This window comes from Pezoporus flaviventris, unplaced genomic scaffold (assembly GCF_033815535.1).
Source record: "Pezoporus flaviventris isolate CSIRO_AGI_PZ_B2104156 unplaced genomic scaffold, CSIRO_AGI_Pfla_v1 ptg000031l, whole genome shotgun sequence".
Classification (NCBI taxonomy): domain Eukaryota; kingdom Metazoa; phylum Chordata; class Aves; order Psittaciformes; family Psittacidae; genus Pezoporus; species Pezoporus flaviventris.
Window position 1 is genome coordinate 63,434,274 of NW_026892579.1, and position 25,094 is coordinate 63,459,367.

The 25,094-nt window shown below is 40.4% G+C and overlaps 1 protein-coding gene across 10 annotated transcripts in view; it reads right to left on the reverse strand.

Annotated features, from left to right (window-relative positions):
* The window catches only part of PLCB4 (phospholipase C beta 4), a 198,837-nt gene that overhangs the window by 36,835 nt on the left and 136,908 nt on the right, over positions 1–25,094 (reverse strand). For 8 of the 10 annotated variants that reach the window (XM_061461558.1, XM_061461559.1, XM_061461561.1 and 5 more), the window contains 15 exons: positions 22,944–23,154; positions 22,233–22,326; positions 20,884–20,963; positions 20,358–20,442; positions 17,801–17,891; positions 17,058–17,153; positions 15,795–15,895; positions 14,120–14,155; positions 11,593–11,734; positions 10,875–10,959; positions 10,540–10,664; positions 8,135–8,186; positions 5,619–5,721; positions 3,660–3,824; positions 585–789 (listed from right to left, as the gene is read on the reverse strand). In XM_061461558.1, the coding sequence (XP_061317542.1) occupies positions 585–789; positions 3,660–3,824; positions 5,619–5,721; positions 8,135–8,186; positions 10,540–10,664; positions 10,875–10,959; positions 11,593–11,734; positions 14,120–14,155; positions 15,795–15,895; positions 17,058–17,153; positions 17,801–17,891; positions 20,358–20,442; positions 20,884–20,963; positions 22,233–22,326; positions 22,944–23,154 (1,671 nt within the window). The remainder of the gene's footprint in view (positions 1–584; positions 790–3,659; positions 3,825–5,618; positions 5,722–8,134; positions 8,187–10,539; positions 10,665–10,874; positions 10,960–11,592; positions 11,735–14,119; positions 14,156–15,794; positions 15,896–17,057; positions 17,154–17,800; positions 17,892–20,357; positions 20,443–20,883; positions 20,964–22,232; positions 22,327–22,943; positions 23,155–25,094) is intronic. The other 2 variants (XM_061461557.1, XM_061461555.1) reach the window with 1 other exon arrangement.

Consider the following 25,094-nt stretch of genomic DNA (forward strand, 5'->3'; position numbering starts at 1 on the left):
GGGTGAACCTATCCATGACACTGATTTAAGTGGTGTAATGATTATTCTCACTTGTTTGTTCCTATACCTATGGGGCAATTTGCCACTGCTCAGAATAAATGACCACGGCCCTGCCAACCTGATCATGGGAACAGCTAACATTAAAAACGACTTTCCTGAAAACCCAAAAGTAATTAAACCACACTGAAACCACCTAAAATTCGTAACGAAAAATGCAGACAAGTTCTGGATGCTAAATTATTTCACTGTCCATTTTTTAACAATCCATCAATATGTTCAACAATACAAAGTTGTTTTGTTTGAAAAAGCGCATGTCTAGATTCTCCATCAATCCTTCATACCTACAGGCTAAACAATATAGCTAAAGTACATGTTAGTCGTACAAATATTTAACACTGAGGCAGGCATTTGGTCTGAAAGCTCATTTTTTAACTAAATTTGCAGGGTTTCCAAGGAGTTAAAATACTAAATTTTTCCAGTTCCTCTAGCACTGTGTCTCTGCTTCCGGCTGGCATACTGACACTGCTGTACTTCCACACCAACACTCAAACTCTACAGCACACTGAGATACAGGTTTATCTCACCTCCAAACCCATCAGGCACATATGTTTTAAGCACAATGTTGCAGAAAACCGTTGGAAGAGAGAGTGGTTTGTTGCCCTCATTCCGAAGGGAAATGTGTCTGTAACCCGCCTGCAGACCATCCAGAGGCAGGATCCTCTGACCGATCAACTTATTGTTGTCGTCATACACTGCTATTCTCAGGACAGCGAGATCAGGGAGGATAACCTGGAAAGCCATGAAAGGAAGGAATTCAATGACTTTAATACAGTATCACCCTCCCCAGCTCCCATGTTTGAACCTTTCATTTTGAGTGCCAGAAACAGACTATCATCCCTGTAAGATAATGTGATTCCCTGCAAACTGCACACTTTCAGATGAATATTTCCTAGAAAAGCTTTTTTTTTTCCACCCTAAATAATGGGTAGATATCAGAATATGCAAATCCTACAGCTTACATTTACACTAGCTAAATATTTTGCATATTCATTTTTTATGGTGACATCGATAAGGCAGTAAATGCTACATGGGAAATGACAGATACAGTGGCAATAGGGAGGGTAGATAGTGCTGAATCAGGAAGAATTATGACAGGAAGATGGGATTTGGAATGTATCCAAAAGGGCAACGAAGAACAGAAGGAGTGCAAGCACAAGCTAATAGAGCAGTATGATGAACTACAGGTTCTGCAAAGGAGAGAAGCAGACCCAGAGGGTAGGACAGGGTGACAGACCCGCTGAAATGATGTGCTGCCAGCCAGCAGAAGTGGGTGTGCTGTACTCATGACACGAAGGGTACAGGGATGCTGCCAGCTATCTGCATCTGTCAGTCCCCAGTCTGGACTGACTAAGGCAGTAACAAAAAATTACTGCCTTCCTGGAACGAAGGTGCTGCCTTTGCGCACAGAGCAGTGAGGAGAAGATGGGGCTTTGAGTAAGCTGGTCTAGTGGAAGGTGTCCCTGACTGTTGGAACTAGATGATTTTAAAGGTCCCCTCCAACCCAAACCATTGTGTGATTTTGTGTGACTCTCTGAAGACAGCCTGAGAGATGCTGCCAGACTGCCTTAACTGTGTGCTGGGAAAGGTCTTCCCACTCCCTCCCTACCTGACTATTCATCAACACTCATGGGACAAAAGAGAAGCCCTATGTAAACTGTGTCTACTATCTCCCTCAAACTGTCCCCTTGCCGCTTTCATCTACAGTCTTAGAGGGCACAAAATAAACTGTATTTGGGTCTCCAAACTCACCTGAGCTGTTCACAGACATCCTGCTCTATTTGACTACAACTTAGCACTCCCAGCACAGGTTACCACCAGCCCTCACCCTTGTCCTCTCCCTTACACAACAGAGTGACAACACAGAATTTGGGTTACGAGGACTGAAGCTTAATTTTAATTAAAACAAAGAAACCAAGAAAACAGACAAAAGAACAATCAAAAATGTTACTTCAGAGCAACTGTGTAGGGATCAAACATCAGCTTGAGAACACCATAATACACATAGGGCAGGGAAGATGTCTCCTCCGCAGGCCACAGATCAGCACATCTTTCATTCCATGGTGGCCTTGGATATAGATTTGTTAGAGAGCAGGAGTGGGGATTAAGTTGTTTCTTGCTCCCTCTCCATTATTCTGTTCTGCAGTATCCTGGTAGGAACTTCCACGCTCATAACAGACACTCTATGATTTTAGCACTGTCCACCCCATGCCTTCATTTAATCCAGCTAGAGGAATTGTTTCTACTGTGTTTATGCCACTCATCTGCTGGGTCATCAGTTACAACTCATGTCTTGATTACAATGCTAAGCCTCAAATGTTAAAGGCCTGAGATGAAGAAAAGCAGTATCTTGGCTGACCTGCAGTATGAGTCGAGAATGAGTTGAAGAGAATGTGTAACTATGTAATTTTTCACTGCTGTGCAGAAAGCCCAAGGAGTATTTGGCATCAGGCACCATACCCATGCTAAGATATACAGGTAGGCTGAAGCTGTGTGCACCCTATGGTTTATGGGCCTTTTGAGTTTAGAAATTGGAAAGCAGCAGATGCTGGCCATATGGTCAGCAAACCACGGGCACCACAATTGCTTGTCATTGTACCTAAGCATCTTCCCTGTGCCTCCTCATATACAGAGAAAAGCACCTGAAGTCACATTCAATCCAGAATTTATTTGAGTCCAGAAAAACCTCTCATATTAATATACCCAAGAGTGAAGTGTTATCGCCATTCGGATAAAGCCTGTCACTTTGGAATAGAAGAGCAACAATCTTGTATGACAATGAAACAAGTGTAAGGAGAACAGACATTATCAAAGACAGCACTGCTAACACATGTGGTCTGGATGGAACTCCAGCTGACAGAAAAAAAATTAAGTTAAAAAAAAAAAGTGTATCATAAAGACTGAGAGATAAAAACCGAACACAGACAAGAGGTCTCTCTCTCTGTAAATCCCCCATAGCAAGAAAAAAAGGTTTGTTTTTATTTTGATATTGGAAAAAAAAAAAAAGAAAAAGGTACATGATGCACATGGTCTACTGAAGGAGGGAGCTGGCAACACGTCTGAGGAACACAGCGCCCTTCCAACTTCCATGTAATAACATTGACCTTAGCTTTGGACGCAGCATCTCACCTGCCCTCTGGGCTGAAGGAACAGTGCAAGATAGCAGCCACTGCCAGGGCAGGGAAGAAGAAATCTCCAAGGAATGATGGTGTCCACCAGCGGGGGCTCATTCTGAGCAGACTGCATACCTTGAACACAGGCATGGCCACGGAGGAGGTGGCTACCTCCCAGTGGGAAGAGGAAGCAAAGGGGAGGGAAAAGCCAAACAGAAACAAACAAACAAAAAAATCATGTGACAGCTACAGAGGTTATCCATTAGAAAAAGAAAACAAAGCAAAACTAAAAACAAATGAACAAACAACCTCTTGAAAGCTCATTGCAGCTTTAGATTGTTTACTGCAGTAAATAGGACTCCTACAAACCCTTTCTCACGGGAGCAGTACTTATTCATGTGAGCAGTCAGAATGGAGCAGGGAGGGGTGGCTCAAGTGAGCGAGGATGCTGATGTGCAAAGCACAAACAGGGCTTTCCGAATATCCTACCTTCCGAAATACAAATGATTCTTCGTTGTAAACAGGGTTCAGACCATTGTTCATCACCATGCGTGTCCGAAACTCTTTACGTATCGTGTCCGTGGGTAAGCCATACATATCCACTTCTACGTACGTACCAATCTTTTTGTCTGATAAGAACTGACCTGATATTACCTGCAACATAACAGAGCAGTAAGGAAAAGCAATACAAAGTACACAGTGTTTTATGAATAGTGGGAATATTGGTATTTATTTTATTGACAGCAGTCTGAAAAATGTACACATTTATTTCTCTCCCCATGGTAAGACGTTGGAACTACAGGATCTTAAGATCCTTTCAAACCCTAACTATTCTATGATTCTCTGATTTAATCACATTAAAATGGTATATTTAGTGGTAAAACTGCAGCACTTCTTTAGAAAAGCATTTGTGATAAGACCTTAAATATAACCTTGATTTGAAATGATTGTGCTCACTGTGCTATGGTGTAACAGATATAACAGTTGTATATCAGTCAGCCCAACTAGCCAACGACTCACAGATGCATTCAGTATATTACTGGAAAACATTGAGTGAAACAAGCAGATTTGGGCAGTGCTGTTCTGCAACTTTTGAACCTTCTGTTTAGAAGCCATCTGTGTGTCTTGACTACAAAGAGGTGAAAGAAAGCTATTGATCTGCTTGCACTGAGGCAAAGGTTTTAAGGGAATCACGTATCAATCTAACTCTGCATTATGTGTCTGGGAAGTGTAGGATCTTAAAAAGCAAACAAGCAAAAACCCCACACGACTCCTCTATATTGCTCTGCATATGAAGATTTGTTGCAATTTTACTCCAAGTCAAGATGAATCTAGTCACAGCAGGTGATTACTCCAGGGAAAATTTTTATTTCATCAAGATGACATCCTATGTAAAAATGCAGCTTACGTTTTCAGTACTGGGAGCAAGGAGGGAAGAAAACCTGGAACATAATTTCACAGACCTAAACTCATTCCAAGTCCTTTTATTTTAATGATCTAACATTCTTCCAGGAAACACTCTGGATGACAAATCTGACGTTACATGGCTGAGGGGTACCATCACTGGCTTTGGTCCACTCAATTCCTTTATTACAGGATTTATATAGAATTCTATACTAGTTTTAGTCACATAACAAAAGCGAGCAGCAAAATACATGTTCTAAGAACTATCTGTAATGATATTTAGAGCTTATGTTTTCACCACCATACCCCACTTTCCTCTTGGATGGATTGTACTGTCATGAATATTAAAGAAAAACAATATTAAGAAGAAGATTTTTCTTCGGGAAATGCAAGTAAAATCAGGTGAGTGTCTAGAATGTACAATGAACCCTTGGTCGGGGAGAGTTTGAAAATTCCATGCTGCACACAGAAAGTGCTAACTGGAAGCTTAAATCTTTTGTTAAGCTGCACATAGGGGATTTGACCAAGGAGAGTGCCAAGTGACAAAAGAAGTCCTACAACTGTCAGCCTCCTTCTAAAAGGTGATACCTAACCTTACTGCAGAAGTTAATACGGACTTCAGTACTTCTAGACAACTCCAAAGTAAGGACCATCACGTTTTGAAAATATCCTGTCCTTGTGTGCCCATAGTCTTCCTTGCTCTGTGGTGACAAGTGATGTCTGTACGATTACATACTGTTCACAGAAATGAACTTCACTCATTTATTCATTCGTACAGGCTGATGTGATTCAATAAGAACACAAGGAGGGGGTAAAATTCAGTGATAATGTGTAATAACAAACCACTTCTAATACTCTCATGTTTCACTTAGATCAAGTAAACACAGATGTTTTAGCCAGCAATAAAATACCCCCACAACAGAAACAACTTGACAAACGCCATACCATCTAAGTATATTTTCTGCAAATATCCTATTTCCGTTGACATTTAAATGCGATTTGGGATGTGATAAGATGACAGAAGTTTGTCTGTTGCTGTTTTACCTGTACAGAACATGTTGCAGCAATGACACCATCTACAGGAGTTTCAGAGAAAGGGTCAAATGTTCGATCTGGTCGCCGCATGAAATCTGGCTTAAGTAGATACCTTATTTCAAGAGAAAAAAAGAAGAAAATTATTCTTGTGTGAAAACTAAAACTGTATTAAATACAAATAAAACTGTGTTCTAGTTTAAACAATGAACTCTCCTACAGCACTGTAAAATACAGAATGTCATTCTAGCTACACATGTGAGGAAGTAAAAGTAAGTACTACGGTTGTCTAGCATACAGATAGATGTTAATCTTCATTCTGAATTACCAGCTACTGAGAGATTAAATCAACCCTGGATTTGGAGATGAAAACAAATGTAATGTAATCAAGGGGATTTCAAAATGACTCAATGATACACTTAAAAAGTATATTGAATTATCCTGTAATAAAAAGGAGATGCTCTCTTTTGTTTTAATTCTTTAACAGTGAGGAAAAAAAACCCTATTCAATTTTATTGTCTTAAATGAAGCAGTTCCACAGAGTTGAGACTCAGACAATAAATTTCAGCTTGAGGCTAATTTTTTCATCTCAGTTATAAAACCTTGGGGAAAACAGCTGATAATGTCTGTGCTGACAGATTGTTAATTATAGTAGCATGAAAGGTACTACCATAATAACACTTACAATACTTCCCTGAGGACTAGACACTGGATCAACATATCAATGAAGCTGATACGTGCTCTGATGAATCAAAACACAAGGATTCTAATCACAGAAATGCTGTGTTACACGTGACAGGGGTTCTCTTCCACTGATGGAAGAGAATGTGTAACTTGAGTCATCTTACTAATTCTGTGGCCCTTACAGACAACTTCTTAATCTTCTAGAATTCTTCTAATTAATATATTAATATATTAATATTTACATACTATTAATAATGTATTAATAATAATCTCAGAAAATTTCTAATCTTCTAGAAGTTTATCTTCTATCCACCCTTAGTCTTTCTAGTGAAACACTGGTACATAACGTTATAAAGGCCTACACAGACCTCAGAAATAATTAAAACATGCTGGAAAAATTCCAGTGGAAACAATGTCGATGTTTTCTCTCATTTTTTCATACTGTGTTTTCTGTTTAGGAAAGAAATATTCCTCATTTGTCTTACATTATAAATGACTGTGAATTCATGTATTTTATTAATTTAAAGTAGGCTATGGGCAGAAGGGAACTATCAGAAACAAGCCTCTGCTTCCAGCCTGTTGAAATAAAAACATGCTCCTGTCCATCCAGGGGGTGGAACTAGATGATCTTTAAGGTCCTTTCGAACCCTAACTATTCTATGATATGTTGAAAGTGAAGTGATTTGATCTTTCTGCAGCATGAAAACTAAATTGGAGAAAAATCTACAGACAGAAAGGAATGTAATTTTTTATCTTCATTGCCCTGCATGTTTTCTGTGACTGAAACAGTGCCACATTTGTAATACATATCAAAATACCATCATTATGTTACCACGCATTACCCACTATATTACTGTAACACCAAAAGACTGACATAAGAATCAAGGACATCAGTTGATTACGATGCCTGCGCTTAGAGAATCTGGCAAGAGTAAATAGGTGTTCTTTTGCTAGGCTGGGAGGGTCAAACAAGAAAGGAGCCATACTCTGCCATTCTGCATATTCTGATTGAAACAACCAGTGACTGCACCTTTGTCAAAGCCTAGAGCATCTACCTGGAGAGTTCACTACTGAAAGAAAGGCATAGAGTGGCAAAGCACTGTTAAGCACTCTTGCCCATTCTTCAGATGAGGTATTTTACCAAGTTTCATCTACTCAGATTTTCTTTCTGAACAAGATCAGCATTCATAAAAGAGGTTTTCTTCCCAGGATGAGTTTGCAGATTTTAAATGTGTTCCTAGACTATCATTTCCTATCACTCATCAAACTTCCCCTTTCTCTCAATGTTAACGATCAGCCTATCCTATTAAGGTATAAACTCAACATCTTAGAAAAATCCATCAACATCACACTTCAGCATTCCTTTTCATGCAAAAGCCATGAGCAAGAACTTAAGAAAGATGAAACACCTCAGTATTCTCCCTGAAATTTGCTCTCCTACTAAAGCACATGTTAAAAACCCATCCCCTGTGTATTAAGACTCAACCTGTCCAAGTAAATTCAGCAATTACGTGAACTGTTCAGGGAGTCTCCATTCTGAGGCATATCTTCAAGCAAACTTGAGAACAGAAGCTGAATAAATAACTGTGTATGGTATTCATGATCTTCTTAATTTGCACGCAAAGCCTCTTCTATTTCTTCTCTAAAAAACTGGGCATAATAAAAAAGCATATTCATCAGAATACCTCCTTGCAGGGGATGTCTCCTGGAATTCTGCTAATTTCTACTCTGCACCTAACATCCAATTTTTCTTTTGTAACACATAATTAATAATGAAAAAATGTTATTAAAACCATAGTACAGGATTCTGATACACAGTGACAATGGTTTAAATCATCACTCACCCGCATGATCCATTATATTCAAATTTTCCTTGATTCAACTGCATTGCTAAATCTGCCAAGAGAGGAAAAAATGACTGTGCTTCCTTCTGAATAATGCAGACATGAGCAATGTTTATTAGAAAAGGAAATAAGACTGTTTTGTCCAGAATAATCAGTTTAAATAAAAATTAGATACAGTATAAATAAAACACACATCCAAGCAACAAAAGGAAGCAATAGGAAAACTCCAGATTTCTTCACAGGAGTAACAGCTTTAACTGCCAAGCTGAAGTCTATGCTGTGCTTAGAAAACAGTCTCACCCTGAATTCAGAAATACCTGGTAGCAGAGAAGCATCAGACTGTGACCATATTAAGTGCCTAGGATGAGATTTCCATCATCTAACTTTTGGTATTTACAGTATAGATGTCTCCATTTCTGCTAGAGATCTAGAATCACTCTGAATAACAGAGAGATGCAGGCTTTAACTAAGTGCCTAACTAAGGCAGACACATAAATTGTACTCTGATACCATCTGTAGAAAGTGAGATGAGTATCACACTGGTTTACTATGGGCTTAATTTAATAAAATACCACAAAAAGAAACCATAAAGATCACAGCAGCATTGCTTAGTTTCAACATTTAAAGCATCTTGAGTTTTATTCAATGCATTTTTATTCAGTGTTCTTATGGCACTTGCACGTATACATAGTAAACATGTAATAACCCCCTCCCATACAACCATCTCCCAAACTTCGTAAGAAAGAAACCATTTTCCTGCAGGTTTCCAGCCACACTAGAATAAAATACCCTTCTTTAGTGATCATAGAATCATAGAGCAGTTAGGGCTGGAAAGGACCTTAAGATCATCCAGTTCCAACCTCCTGCCACGGGCAGGGACACCTCACACTAAACCATGTCACCCAAGGCTCTGTCCAACCTGGCCTTGAACACTGCCAGTGATGGAGCATTCACAACTTCCCTGGGCAACCCATTCCAGTGCCTCACCACCCTAACAGTAAAGAGTGAGTCTAAACTTCCCCTGTTTAAGTTTTAACCCGTTACCCCTTGCCCTGTCACTACAGTCCCTAATGATTAGTGCATCCCCAGCATCCCTATAGCCCCCCTTCAGATACTGGAAGGCTGCTATGAGGTCTCCATGCAGCCTTCTCTTCTCCAGGTTGAACAGCCCCAACTTTCTCAGTATTCTCTTGCTCAACAGACTCTGCTTCAAAAGGGAACAAAATCTTTTCTGTACCTTCTCCATTACACCAAATACGAGATTCTGATACGCTCGTATCAGTTATTTGCTTTAGAGGGCAGCCTTAACTTTTACTTCCTTAATTAGTCTTCACCCTGACAGCACAGTTGGATCATAGAAGATAAATACAGGAAAGCTGATCACTTCATATAATTACCATTCTTACTTTGCAATATAATGGGTCTGAGAATGATATGCAGTGGGCAGAGGTAGTGTTGGGAGCAGAATGAAGCTTGCATATCTGCTCTGACCTCTGTATTGTGTCCAGTGGAAAGCTTTACAAGCAGTGTATTCCTGTACAGCTTCTTCCTGCTTCCTCAGCTGGGTAAATCAGTACAAAGCTTTGCGGGATAGAACTCAGGATATGATAATTAGGAGTGTCTGCAGTACCAAAGACACTGTTTGGGGAAGGTGGAAAGGGAAGCAAACACAAAAGCACTATCAGCTAGAAAAGAAAATGGAATAACCGGTCTGTTACATTTATGACTAAAGACATTCCTAGATGAATTAAAAAACAAGACAAAGCAAAACACAACAAAAAAACCCTACCCTGTTAGTTACACTCACACCTTCACTAACAGGGACAATACATCTCCTCTCAGTTTGCCCTGTGGAGAGGCACTTACATTCCCTGGCATTGCACTCTCAGCTGGGATCTCAGACCCCATTCTCTGATGCTGAATGCCACTCACAATTCGCAATAACTGGTCTAGAAATGCATTTGGCACATAACCCACATTACTTTTTACCATCTTAATTTGTACACTCCTTCCTCCTGGGTAACGGTTGGACTTGATGATCTTAAAGGTTGCTTCCAACCTCGTTGATTCTATGATCTTTACTTAGCAGACATGCAGCAAACTGTGCCAAAGCTGTGTTTTGTGAAAGAAGTGATTTCCTTGTAACTGATACCCTTTATTAATAAAATATTGATGTTAGAAGTTACAAGACTTGTATTTTTCCATGAAAGCGGACTGAATTTTCCTCCTGTGTATGGCTTTTTCTTTGCTCCTTGCCTTACGCTTCCATAATTCCACCCCACTGCATTATTTAGCCATATGCCTGTTTCCTCAAAAAATGCCAGAAGCAAATCCATGGCATCTGTTTGACAGTTACTGCCCAGGCCATTCTTTAGGATTGAGGTTCACTGGTCGTTGCTGCCTACCTGGGGTCTGATAGTTCAGTGAGACCATCTGGCAGCCAGCGTTCCAGAAAATTTGAGGCATGTAATTACTGGAATCCACTCGGCCTCCCTTTGGGTATATCCGACTCATTTGTCGTTTGTTATAACTGTGTAATTCATCAAGGAAATTGAAATAAAAACATCACAGAAATATATGTTCATATTCTAGTAACTTCAATATTTCTTACATTAATCTTAGTGTTTCTCATCCTATGATCTACTTTTCCTTTATAGACTTGGAATACTGCAAATCTAGAAAGGTACTTGTTTTATCCGTAGCATTAGTAGAGATGTGGTACGAGGAGGTGAAAGGATACTTCACAAACTCAATGGCATGGGTCTTCAAATATCCTAGTCCGACTGATTCATTGAAAGAGGACATATTATGATGAATATTACGCTCTAGAAAGAAAATACAAGACATTTTAAAACACCTCTGTAATGACGAATCAAAATCCAAGATCATGCACTATACATAACAGCAGCATATGGTAATTTCTGGTCTGTTTCCCCATTATCTGTCACTCAGAATCAAATCATACTGAAATTTCGTAGTATTTCTGACTTGATTTGTTTCTTTCACTTCCTTGGGCAACCAACAAAACTTTCATTTGTGGTTCAGGACAAAATTGTTATTCAGAGCCTGTGTTTTGTGGCTAGATAAGGCAAAACAACATGATGAATGGTCTAGTGTGCAGGATGAAAGCAGCAGCTAACTGCTGACCACTGTGACAATCACGCTCACCTTTCTTTATGGAAAGGTGAACTAGAAAAAGCAGTTTAGCTGGAAAGGCCTATAGAATATAATCAACCTCAATAGCTTCAGACTCTCCCAGTAATTTAGTGACTCCGTGTGGATGACCAATGGAATAACATGCTAACTTTACATTCAAAGACACAGAGATCTAAAAGTACAGCGATGACGGTCATAAAGCTATAAAAGCCTTACGCCATTTCTAAGCTTAGAAAATGTAGAGATAAAAAAAATACCTAGAATAAGCAAATACTTTTATTTCATTCAACCTTTTATGTTACCTTCTGCTACATCGAAACCTTGAAATTTTACAGGTTGAGCATAGTTGACCATTGTTGATAAATATGGATGTATATTGGTTGTGGCACCTACATATTTGTAAGATGCCATCCATGCTTGTTCATCTTCAACAGTTACTAAACCCTGAAAATACACATTAAAAAGAATAATCACTATTTGGGTGTGTAAATACCATTGTTGGCATTTTCAAATGATATAGAATTATACCCAAATCTGCAGAAACTTAAAGAAAGTGCAAATTAATACAAGAAAAGTGGAACTTTAGTGTCACAAATTAAGATTTATCTTCTTACTGATATACACACCAAGCACTCTCACTGTTAGACACATGCAAGAGGACTAATGATAGAAAAGCTCCTAAGCAGTGGGTAAGTATTACATGATGTTAGTAGGATAACTTTAGGATAAAAGATAAAGGTTACAGTAGAATGAGCAATAGTGGTAGAGAATGATCTTTCATTGTCAAACAAACTCCTAAAAATTGTGATTTAATACATATTTCCTTATAGCTGTGGTGGAGTGAAGCATACACGGTACTGAGTAGAACTTCCTCAACATCAAAACACAAATAGGTTCAACTGCTAATCTTTACTAACGAAAGCAGACCAAAATATAGGGATTACAACCTTCACTGGACAAAGAGATGTCACAAGACCAACAAGAAACACCACATGCTCATATTCCTAGCTGCTTAAACTGATAAAAATCTGAATCCATCACTCCCATAAGGATGCACTGTAGTTATAACAGAACTTCAGAAGTTTTCTACAAGTATCTCATTTGCTAGAAACCCACAACAGAAAGCACTTCCCCCACTTTTTACTTCTAGAGTGCAACTTGTGTTTGTCACAAAGTTCTCCTTCATTATTGCATCGGCAAGCAGTCAATAACAAGAAGCACTTTGCAAATCCCCTTCTCATGGAAGAAGAACGCAGTTCACAGAACCTACACTACTGCAACCCATCTACTCAGGAGATGGGACAGTAAAGGAAATGTGAAACTACCTGCCAGTATCATGGGCATGTACCTCTGCCTGTCATAGGGTGCAGACACATTTCAAAGAATGAATACCATGTGAAGTGAAACAATTTATGCCTTAATATGAGATGGTTATAGTCACAAGAAATATCATTTTCTGGCTGCAGAGAATAGCTGAGTTATCAGAATGAGTTCGGGTACACACTTATATGTGTGTATATGCACTTTTATGTGCATTTTAGACTGAATTAAACTTCCACTGGCCCATGAAATGAAGCTGAAACCATATTTTAATGCAGATTTACCAGGGCTCAATCCAACTGCTTTCCAGGAATACACCTATCAAGGGGTCCACAGATCTGTTTCCTGAATATGCCGTATAGCACATCCCTTTATTAGTAGAATACAGGCACTTTTTGTTACTCCATCAAAATTTGTTAATAGAGTTTAGAGCAAATTCAGGGCAAATTTCTTCGAAGCAACTAGTCCTGTTCAGTGTCTTCACTTTTGGAAGGCCAGTAATTCAGGAAGAACTGACTACCCACCTTCTAAAAACCAGGCTCCTTCAATGTGCCTCTTGCTGACTGCTCAGAATGGATAATCAGATTTTACTATCTTGATCCATAAATGTCTAAGCAATGAATCACAGTGAAAAGGAAGTCAAAGGGGATTATCCATGCGTTAGTGCCAACGCAATAGTACCCTGCAGACCATAGCTGTATGACTGCTTTAATGACACACTAGCTCTAAGACACCATTCTAAGACAAACTACTTGTCATTGATTTTATCTTCTTTCCCTGGAGGCCCATAATTTTTAGAGTAAATGGGCTATATTCTTTGCGGTGTTCACAACTTTAAAACTGTGCATTAGAAAGGGGTAAGGATGGAATGTTTCTTAAAGCTTGCAGAAACAAAGGAATGGCTACAACAGGACATGAGCCTTCTAAGGGCTAGAGAAAACAATGGGGGAAAGTTGATATCTCTGCATTATTTAGACCTTGCTACCCCTCAAGAAAAGAAGCAGAACCCACTCAGAAAACAACACAGACTGAAACAAAGTGTGGTTAGAACAGGAGCAGCTTTAATGAGAGAAGGAGGAGAGAGAAAGGATATGGGAAGAGTCTTACAGAAGGGATTCCTGGGAGAAGATAAATGCAGAAGACTCAAGGGAAAGTGAAAGGAAGAAAAAGAGAGAGGAAACCAAAGCGCAGTCAGGGTAAGGAAAGAGGGGAGAAATAGTAGGAGGGATGATGCACCTCAACGCCATTCAAATAACTGCTGTTTCCCCGTGCATGACATCTGAAACTGAGATCAGACACTTCTCAGCAGGCAAAAATCATGCACTCCTGACTGTCCCCAAATATTCTGACAGTCCTGACCCCAGTATAAAAGTACAGGAGAAGAAACCTTAGATGAGTGCTCTGCAGGTGCAGTGAAACTGTGCATTGTTAATCCACTAAGAATGCATGGTAAGTATGTATATTATATATGAAGCAATAAAATAAACTACATAACATCCTATGTGTCACCTTTTTACTGTTTTCTTGCTCAGAATCTTCAATAGCCTAAGGGAAAAAAATATATATACATTATCCAAAGACAAAGCAATAGGAAACACTCACAGTAAGGGAAAAAAAATCCTCAAAAGGTTAGTGTATTTAGCAAAAAGTACATCCTTTTCCACCTTCCTGTGGCTCACCTGTCCCATACACTTGCAAAAATATTCACTCTCAAATTTGGGTACACAAGATACAAAATGCAACAACTGATCAGCAATGGGAATAGAAATGGGCCAGACAGTTAAGCTCAAACTAATGCCATCACTAGATGGGAACAGAGTTTCAGAGAAGAATGAAAGAACACCACACCCAGACAACCCACAAGGTTATCTTTTGTGTATATGTAAACTGCCCAGGCTCGGAAAACTTAAGGGTTAAGAGTGCTGTAAACTGAGCTTTAAACATGTGCATTTGGAAAAGGCCTATCTCAAGATGTTATCTGCAATGGGACAGTCTGCTCTCTGTCTTCAATTACAAGCTACCAGTACTGAGAATCTTGAAGCAGAGAAATGTTGACCTGGCACTGAATGTACATTCCTAAAGAATAAAGACTGAGTCACTGATCAGCAAAGAAGCGGAGAAGTTACCCAAGGGCAAATGCTGAGGATGAGTGACTAAGCTGAAAAAACAAACAAACAGACCCCAAAACACTCAGGTAGTTAAGGACCAGCTGATTCAGTAAGTGAAGCCAGCCCTAGAGCAATGAAGTTAAATGGTACTTCAGTGGCAAGATTCATAAAAGCCCTAAAGAAGCAAAGATGTTGATGTGAAGAGACACCAGGAAGGCAGGTCCGATGTCTTGGTGATGCTGCTAGAGACATACTATCAAGGGCAGACTGTGCTATGAAAGATTTTCTGTAACTGTACTTCTCTCTGGAGTAAGATCCAAAGACAGCCAGGCAGAGAAGAAAAGGCCAAAATACTTGACTGATAGAGGAACATGGTCTGATAAGGTACCTTAGTGCTCGCATGTGGTATATTTTCTGTAGCAAGCAGTAATGCCTTCAATGCCAGAGCAGGCTTAGTTTTGAATTCCAATATTCCAGTCAAGTAATATTCAAGTTACTGAGCACAGACTGATAAACTGTACTAAATCAGGTATGAGTGGAATAAAGAGAAGTCTTACTCTACCTGCCAGATGGCTATCCAGTATAGCCCCACTGCTATACCACCCCACTGGGGAATAGCTGCCCTATTTTGCCTTTATTGCTGTAGGTGGGAAAATTCTACCCTAAGAGTTAACAATAAAAAATGACCCAGGGGACCCCTGTAACAAACACACAGGATGTAACCTTGCAAAAAAACCATTGTTGAGCAAGGAAGCTGATATTCTACCTCATATTAGGGCTCTGCAACTGAGATGCAAAGTAAAATACCAGAGGCAGGAAACTGCTTGCTGCCTTTAATGAGTATTTTGGATCAAAATCTCCACTTGTAACCATTTCCCTCCATGCAGATTGTTTTCCCAATGAGTACTCGACATGAACAAGCAGGCTGCAAAACTGAATCTAAAGGTTAGGAATCTGAAGATCTCGGGTTTGACTCTTCTGACACGTGCTGTGAGATGCTTCCACAAAACAGAGTGCCTTTTACACCCACTTCCATGGGAAACTTCCAAAGAAATACATGTAAGAAGCAATCCCACCTTTTTGACACTGATGGCAACAGCTTCTTTTTGACCGTAATCATCTACAGTAAGGTCACTTCCAAATTTGTACTCTGGATGAGCTTCTTCTTCCTGGTCAGCTGCACAGAAAAGAAAAAGGATCAGTGCAAGAAACGCCACAGCAACTACTAGTTTTGTGTGAGACATGAAACAAATGGCAGCTGAATGCACAGGTTTGGGTTTGGCATTTCTTTAAGACAGAAATAATATCCAGGGTATTAGGTTTTTAAGGATTAGTAAGAAATTACAGCTCAGGCCTGAGATTCTTACAGCTTTGACATAGGAACAGAAATCTGATTTACTGTTATTTTTGAAGGAATCAGTAACTTGCTTAGGAAAAGTGTAAAAAAGCCCCAACCTAATAGGCTTGGGGAAATAACAAGAAATGAAGACAGAGTTCTTTATTTAAAGATGTAGAAAATTGCGAGTGACCAGGTTCCTCATGCACTGTCAGTCTCCTTATGTTCCCTACTATAGGGAATAATTTTCATTTGCTTTTAAGAGTTGGATCATAAAGAATACCTTTCACAAGGGCCTCTACTGACAGCAACAGCAGTAGCTTTATGCTAGTTAAAACAGATAAAAATTAACCAAGGAGAGGACCAAGGGGTAGGCTAAAGCTGGGACGTTCAGTATGACGTGTCACCTTGGTCCAGCCACTTGCCAATGCATGATTTGCCTCTTCTGAAGGTGGACATTTAAAACAGACAAGGTGAAACACACCCTAGATATGTCTATGTTTCCCTGTTGGCCATAAACACATTCCACATCACTGGCTCACAGTTAGATGTTTACACTGAAGATATCAAGTTTGGCATCCCTCATTTTATCCTTTTAAAGTATAATGCAATATTCCAATCTGATGTTGACACAAGCATTAAAAATAGCGACAAAATCTGTTTTCAAAGCAAAGATCACAGCTTCCCAGTCTCACACACACAGTGACTTGGTTGCTGCTCTAATATGACTTCTGAACAGTAAGTGGAAGTCACAATTACCACCAGTACCACCAGCTGAGCTTACACTTCTACAACAGCCTGCTACAGAGCCTGCAGCTGCTGTATGCACCTGAGATGAGATGGTAAGGCTGAAGGTCTGTATAAATGGTCCTGCATTGAGTTCAGACTTACTGCTACTGCCACAGGCCATAGGAGTTTGGGTAACATGCATACTAGCTGCTCATGCTGGCCTACTTATTAACCACAGGCAATGCATGAGAACCGTTCTCTATGAAATCCTCACCACTTTCTATTTCTTCTTCGTTATCATCCTCTAGGATATTTACAGGAGCAGCAGTTTCCCCAGCCTCCATCATCTTTTTCAGAGCATCAAGCTGTTCTGTTAATAAGCAAAATATAAAAACACATTAGTCATTACATGAACAGTTTGTAGCACAAAGAAATACACAATCATAAATGATTCTCTGAGCTATTTTTCAATGGGTTGTCTAACTTTTCAGTTAATAAAATTTTACAGAGTAATAGCATCATTAGACATACACTTGTGTTAGAGCTGAAAAATGGTCAGTAAGGGCTGCACCCAATGCTTACTAAAATCAAGAAAACTATTTCCACAGACTTCAATTTCTTATTGAAAAAAATAAATATCAGAACTGGCAAAACAGCAAGAAGAGCAATTTGAAATTCCTTTTCATTTTACGCCTATCCTGGACAAACACAGCAATGCAAACAGATCAGTGTAGGCAGAATTTACAAGAGATTCTATCTGCATCATATTTTAGCTCAATCAGCAATCTGATAAAGTCCCAGGATTACATTTCTAGGTCTATCTATTCCTATGCTAGATGCTGGTATCAAGGCCTAGACTCTGGCTCTCATATGAAACACAAGGGCCAGCAGTGTCATTTATATATAACTCATATTCTTTCAACAATGAAGTTCAAACAATTTGAAAACTTTAGTATTCAGTCTATTTGCACCTATCGGGACTTCTGTTTAATTTAATATGTTACAAGCTTTACTTACTTTTTTCTACTTCAGGTTTCAGCCTTTTATTCTTTATGAGAATCTTTCTTTTGAGATCATTAGGAGAAGGTAAGGCTTTACCTGGATCAAGCTGCAAAATAATTTAAAGACAAGGCTTAATAACAGCTATTTGGCCTTTGTGTATCCCTGTTTGGGATTTTGATGTTAGGACAGCAATGGTAAGGGGCAGTGAACAAGCAAGCGCCTCCTCAGGCACAACCTTGGTAAGTAGTGCGACCGCAGCTATATTATCTCCTCTGCTTCTTCCCTATCCTATGGGAAAGCTGTGCTCAGGTAAAAGTTGCTGGCTGAAGCCAGCACACTGGGCTCCAGCCTATGCCATCCTCAGCTGCACTGGTCAACATGTCTCCACCTCTCTCCTGCCTAGCAGTGGTCCTGTATGTGACCTTCATGCGGCTCTTCATCAGACGACTTCCTACATTCCCTCTCTCCTGTGGTTCACACGCAACCCACGTCATAGTTTAGCCCATTATCATTTGATCTCTAAATAAGTCACTTTTTATGGTCCCTTCAAGCTGCAATAATGCAAGTGAGGCAGCTTGTACATTCTTACAGAGTAGAAATAGGTTGGCATTGGTGAACGGAAAACTACCCAGTCCTTAGCTAGGTAATGAGGACTATTTAGGGCTACAGGGTCACATCTTTGGTATTTGTGAAAGGCAAAAGGCAAGCTTCACATACACAAGGAAGTACTACTGAAAGCATTACTGCTCCAGTTTGGGGAGGAGAAATTACTGAGAAAAAAAGTACAAATCCTCTGATTTAAGCCCCATCATAGAATTGAGGCTAAGAAACAGAGATATGGGTATGGTAATTAGCACCCTCTCCACCTCAGGCTTGCTAACAGTATTATGCAGGGAGTTGCTAGTATAATGGACTGTGGTTTCCAGTAAACCTTAAGTGATACAGGAGAAGATGTTTCAAGGACTAGCAGAAAATCTTAGTAAAATTATTTAGATATTCTCCTTAAATCCAGTTCTGAGCTATGCAGAAGCAGCACTCTAGATGCAGAAACAAAAGAACAAAGCTCTATACCTGAAACCAAATACAAGCAGCAGAAGGGATAAATAACAACTCAGGGAAAAAAAACACAGATGGACCCAACCCCACAAGAACGGGTACAAACCTCCTTGCAAGAGGGTAATGATTACCCACAAACACCAGGCTAGCTCCGTCATGGGCTCTTCAGCATGTTAGATGAACAGAAAACACAACTGTTCCTAAGAGCACTTGGCTGGAATTCCACTAGATGTCAGTGCCGCAGAGCTCATTTATCCCCAGGCTTCCAGGATGCTAGTCTGTATCCCCAAGCAAGGCATAACTGGTTGCCCACTTGGACAAATATTTGCTCTTACTTAAAACCATATCTGCTTCAGCAACTTAAGTCTGCCCTCCTCAGTCGACTACTCAAGGTACCAAACCCCATCCACTTATAAAACACATGTTTCAAGCTCCTCTCTGCAGTATTTGCTTTCTGAGCAGCTGAGGACTGAATTCACCCATGAGGAGGAATGGACAAAAAACGCAGAAGGCTCAGTAGCGCTCTAGAGAACAGGCAGCTGAGGCTAAATGCTGGGCCCTGCTGTAGCTGCATAGTAGCCTTTGGCCATCTCTATTTTAGGTTTCCCTGAAAGCTGCTGGGAGCTGTCATTCGTGAGGGATGTGGCAAGTTGCTACATACATTACAGGGAACACGACAGATTTAGTTCTCTGGGATGCATTTTTCAGGGCAACAACCTGATATCCACCAAGCCTTATGCACATCTGTCCCTGCAACATGCAAGGAAAGCACAGCGCTGGAGATGATAATGCCATGTTCACATGGACAGGAGCTGAAAGATAAGGCAGAGTCCTCTTTGCTGTGGTCCTGCACAGCACTGAAGAGCATCTGCAAGTTTTGGGTGGCTGCTGGCAGACAGTGAGCACGCTGCTCAGGAGGAATCGCTGCAAGCTCTGGGTAACAAGCTATTAGAGTCTCAAATATTGTGTTTGTGAAGGAGTCTCCTGCCATGCAGGAGACTGAAGCACATGCAGATTACAGAGCACTTGATAGTTCAAATGAGACTGCAGGGAACTCTTTGTGCTTAATTTAATTCTTAACGCAACAGTGGGGCCCACCTAGACTGCAGGACCTGATCCGGAGCATGAAGCATGCAAAGCACAACTGAAAGAAGAGGTTTCCTTAGCTGAGACCATGCAATTTATAATTAATTGGGTTTTCAACAGTGAGTGTCATTTTCAGACTTATGTACGACCTGCAAATACAATGCACGTGTTGTATTTTATGTACGTGCTGATACTACATCACACATCAAGGGGATGGATTTCCCCAGGCTGCTCACCAGAGCCCAGTACAGAAGAGATTAAACAAACCAGATAAGGAAAAGTCTGTACCAAAAAGTATAAACACCTAAAATCACTAGTCATTTTTGAAAGCTTAGGACTGGCAGTGAACAGCACTATAGGTGATATGATCCCACTTTATCATCTCCTAAATACAGCTAATATAAAGAAAGACTGGCAAAATATAACATACTGGATGTGTTTCTAGAGGCTGCTTCAACAGGAGATCTCCAAAAAGATCTTCACAGTATTTTGACATCTTGTACTGTTGATATTTACTGGAAAAGATGATGATGGTTAATCTTCAAATGTAAAAAAGGAAACCACTATTACTCAGCAAAATATAATAATACAAAGTAATGCAGACATCCCAAATTATACAGTGCCCACTTTCTCTCAACTGAGAAGTATTACTTTCATTATACTGTCAATAAAAGTCTATTATCTGACACAGATGAATTTAATAAGACCAAAAAAGTAGATTAACTAAATCCCACACGGCTAATGGAAAAGCCAAATATATATTTCACAGCTTTACCACAGATAAAAATATTGCCATTATTGCACTCAGGATTGACTAGTATATTAAAGTACAGTCCCTTCAGAATACCTGCATATCCCTACAGTTTTCAAATACACTCCAATCAGCATTTTTGATCTCTATCATGTTTCTTATACATTGCACTATAAAAAATAAATATATAAAGGGCACCATTTACCTGCAGTGATTTTCAAATGAAAGAATGACAGGATATTCTGATGTAACAAATGCTGTTTCCTTAATGGCTTGAATTACATCCTATGAAATGCAATAATAGGATTCAAATTAGAACAGATCAAATTATAATCATAATGAAAGAGACTTTTTCGTTTTCCACCCGACTCTGAGAAATTGAGAGCTGAGTCTCAAATGTGACAAGTGAAGCCAGAACTAGAACAAACCATGTGCCCATTCTTCTCTGTGCCCCTGCAACAACCTGGGCTCAGCACCCAACTGGTGCTCACTGCACCTGTAGCAGTGGTGGCAGCTTCACTCAGAACCCATCAATGCTATCCCTGGATCTGCTGCCATCTTCTCTTGCCAGGGAACCTTTTAACTTCCAGAAGAACTCCTGCATCTTCAGGCTTTTTCCACAGCTTAAGAAACTTGCAACCAACTATATCCTGGGCTGCATCAAAATGAGTGAGAAGCAGGTTGAAGGAGGTGATCCTGCCCCTCTACTCTGCTCTCATGAGACCTCACCTGGAGTACTGTGTACAGTTCTGGTGTCCTCAACATAAAAAGGACATGGAACTGTTGGAACAAGTCCAGAGGAGGCCACGAGGATGATCAGGGGACTGGAACACCTCCTGTATGAAGACAGGCTGGGAAAGTTGGGGCTGCTCAGCCTGGAGAAGAGAAGGCTGCGTGGAGACCTCATAGCAGCCTTCCAGTATCTGAAGGAGGGCTATAGGGATGCTGGGGATGCACTATTCATTAGGGACTGTAGTGACAGGACAAGGGGTAACGGGTTAAAACTTAAACAGGGGAAGTTTAGATTGGATATAAGGAAGAAGTTCTTTACTGTAAGGGTGGTGAGGCACTGGAATGGGTTGCCCAGGGAGGTTGTGAATGCTCCATCCCTGGCAGTGTTCAAGGCCAGGTCGGACAGAGCCTTGGGTGACATGGTTTAGTGTGAGGTGTCCCTGCCCATGGCAGGGGGGTTGGAATTGGATGATCTTAAGGTCCTTTCCAACCCTAACTATCCTATGATTCTATGAACTTCTCAGACAATGGAGAAGATATTTATTCTGTGGTATGAAGAGACACAGGGTGTGAAAATAGGGAGTAAAAGAAGCAAGCCTGCTTCCTGCAGTTTCTGTGGAAAGGCGGATATAACACGGGGTGCATGACGTGAGTCAGAAATGAGCCCTAAAATATGGGTATAAGAAACTGTGCCTATGCAATGTGTCAAGTTCGTAAGTAGGGAGCAGCATCTGTGTGCTCAGGAGGGGAGGGTGCCCTGCATGGATTCCTGTCTGGGGTTTCTACAGGGCTTACTGCCTTGTGTAGAGGTCAGACGTTTACCTTGAAAAGAATATCTGTGCACATTGCTTTTCCATGCGTTATTATTGGTTCTTGGTCTTCACCTTTGCCATCCCAACAGTCCAGCTCGACACACCTGAAGACCCAAGAAAAATTATGTCAGCTTCCTTAGTGTTTCAGTACAGGAGACCTACTCGGGACACGTTCTGGGCAGTGATGTTCAGAGCAGGAAAGTTACAAAGCAGTTTTGGGAATGAGACAATTCTTTTCAAGTTGCACATGTGTAATTTCAGACTGCTTTCATAACTTTGGGTACGCTACCTTAAATACAGTATGCGTGGGTTTACACCTGAACAATGATGGTTTTAGCACTGTAACACTCTTCTAGTTTATTCTCTTACTCAGTTAACTGCAACACATTCTGGTATGTCATGAAATTAAGCAGGAAATCATAAAGTGATTCTCATTGACAGATAAACTTAATTGCAAAGCAGAATCGCTTCTGAAATTCTTCAGCTGTTTTGTGAGATCAAACTTATCTTATTCACAAACTCTCCTGACATCAACTTCTACGTTCTACTGCCTTTCAATGGTTTTTGCAAGTAAAATAGTGTCTGACATAAACATATTTTCATTTACCATACTAATACATTCATACAAGCAATTATGCAACGGATCACCACCCAGGTATATTACATAGGTTTCAGGTAGCAGATTCACAAATATCAAAGGCTGTTATCTCCTGCTTCCAACCTGCATCCAGCCAAAAGCACTTGTCTGTACATCTCCACCGAAGATTTGCCGCCAAACTGCCTGCCTGTTAAATATGTATTGTGAGAGGAACTGATGAAATAATGAGCCAAAGGATGTTCCATTTCTTGATATAATTCCAAACGGTCTAGGAAAACTGGGGCGTTTTCATCTGACATCAAGTATCTGCAAAATCCATCACTTGATATGACACCTACAAGGAATAAGAACGCATGGTAAGTTACTACTAGAAATCAATAGTGGGCAGGAATCAAACCATCTCACAGAGCAGGATTTACATAGGTTTCTGCTAACACACAAGCTGTATTTACATAGGTTTCTGCAAGCAAACAGAAGCTCTCCTGCTCCAGTGCTCCAAACTGACCAGCAACTGCATCCCTGGTACAAAATCTGCCACTGCGTTCCCAGATAAAAGTATCACGTGCCCACCTATCTCAATATCCTATGTCCAGCACTCACCAGTAGCAGACCTAAGACATCAAAAGGATGTGAAGAAGGCAAATAAGTAGTGACATCTCCTCAGAATACTCCCAGCAATTCTGGGCTTTGGGACTTGGTGAGCCAGAAACTGTGAGCTTGCATGTACCAGGTTCCTGTGCTACTTTTCTCTTCTTACATCTTTAGCCCTGCCCTGCCTGTGCTACATTGCTGCTAATCTGCTTGTAGCAGGTGCAGAGGCATGTTCTCCACCAACAAAAACAAGTGGAGGTGTAGTTGAGAACATCTGCAAAAGCTCATTCCCAAAGCATTAGGAAGATCTAAGCCACCTTCAAATTTACTGTTCAAAGTACAGGTTTATTCCTCTATAATGAAAAGCAAGCCACTTCCCACACTGAACATGGGACATACAGTAACTCAGAGAACAGAGCACCTTTCTCTTATGTCCCTGATTTTATATGCTTCAATAAAGTATAAAAAGTAAATAGTGATAAATGCTAATAAAAATAGTAAGAATAATCTGTAGTATCAGTTTTAAAGTGGCCAAGAGACTGAAGAATGATCTGGCGTAGTGAAGAAGGTGTTACTCACAAAGAGTCACGGCAGTGAGTGGTTATCTGGCACTAATTTGGAGATTGCTTTCCCTAAAGTCATGTATGAACACTCAGGTATTGTTAAGGCACAGGCTGCAGCAGTCCTGGCTTTATTCTGTTTAAGACTTCTTTTCTCTTACACAGAGAACTGCAGTAATCCCACTTTTCATTCTGCTCCTAACTTCCTGAGGAAATCCTCTACTGAAGCTTAAATTTTCCGTGCTTGGTGTCAGCCAGAGGTGAACTGCTCTGGAACGTCTTATTCCAATCCTCTCAGCTGATTCTCAGTTTCGGAAGAAGGGAGAGAAAAGGGAGGCAAAATGGCATTTTTAGCAATAGGAATGTTCTTATTTTGTGGATCACCGAGAACTTCAACACAGTGCACAAAATATCTTGGATCATTTGTACTTTTAGTCCATCATCTAGTGGGAAAAAGTCAGAAACAACAGCTGAGACTTCAGCAACTTAACAGAACTCAACAGCCCACCCTTTTTAAATTGACTTCCATTGGCTAGGAGGAAAAACTTGCTTTTGTAGTGTTCCTGAGCAGAGAGGAGCTGCTATTTCAGCAGAATGGGTAAGAACTGGGAGCCAAGTTCAACCACTGACACCTCCAAAACTCATAGCAGCTCAGGACATGAACGCTCCAAGAATGGCTTGCAAACACTTCCTGCAAGCTTCTTGCTCAACTCATTTTTCAGTGCACTCACATAAAATACTCTGCTCTAAGCTACACTGCTGCCCTCAAGCTTGGTACAGATTACATTGTAAGGTTGATGCACATCCTATGGTGCACATGGTAATTGTAATTTATTTTGTATCTTCACACAGTATCTGTACAGCTTTGCAGCCTCTCTGAGACTTTGGCCATAGCCACATGCACATTGCCTTGTTGCTAGAAGGAGTTTGCATGCTGTTCCCTATTGACACAACCCTTAGCCTCTCCCGTTTCATACGAGGATGGCTGTCTGTAGCCACAGTGTAACCTGGATCAGGGAAATAATCCCATAATAAGTCACTAACTTCGAGGGGGGATATTTCTCTGCAGGTCTGTTTCCTGATTTAGTTCAGTGGCGGCCACACAAGTGCTTACCCCTGATAA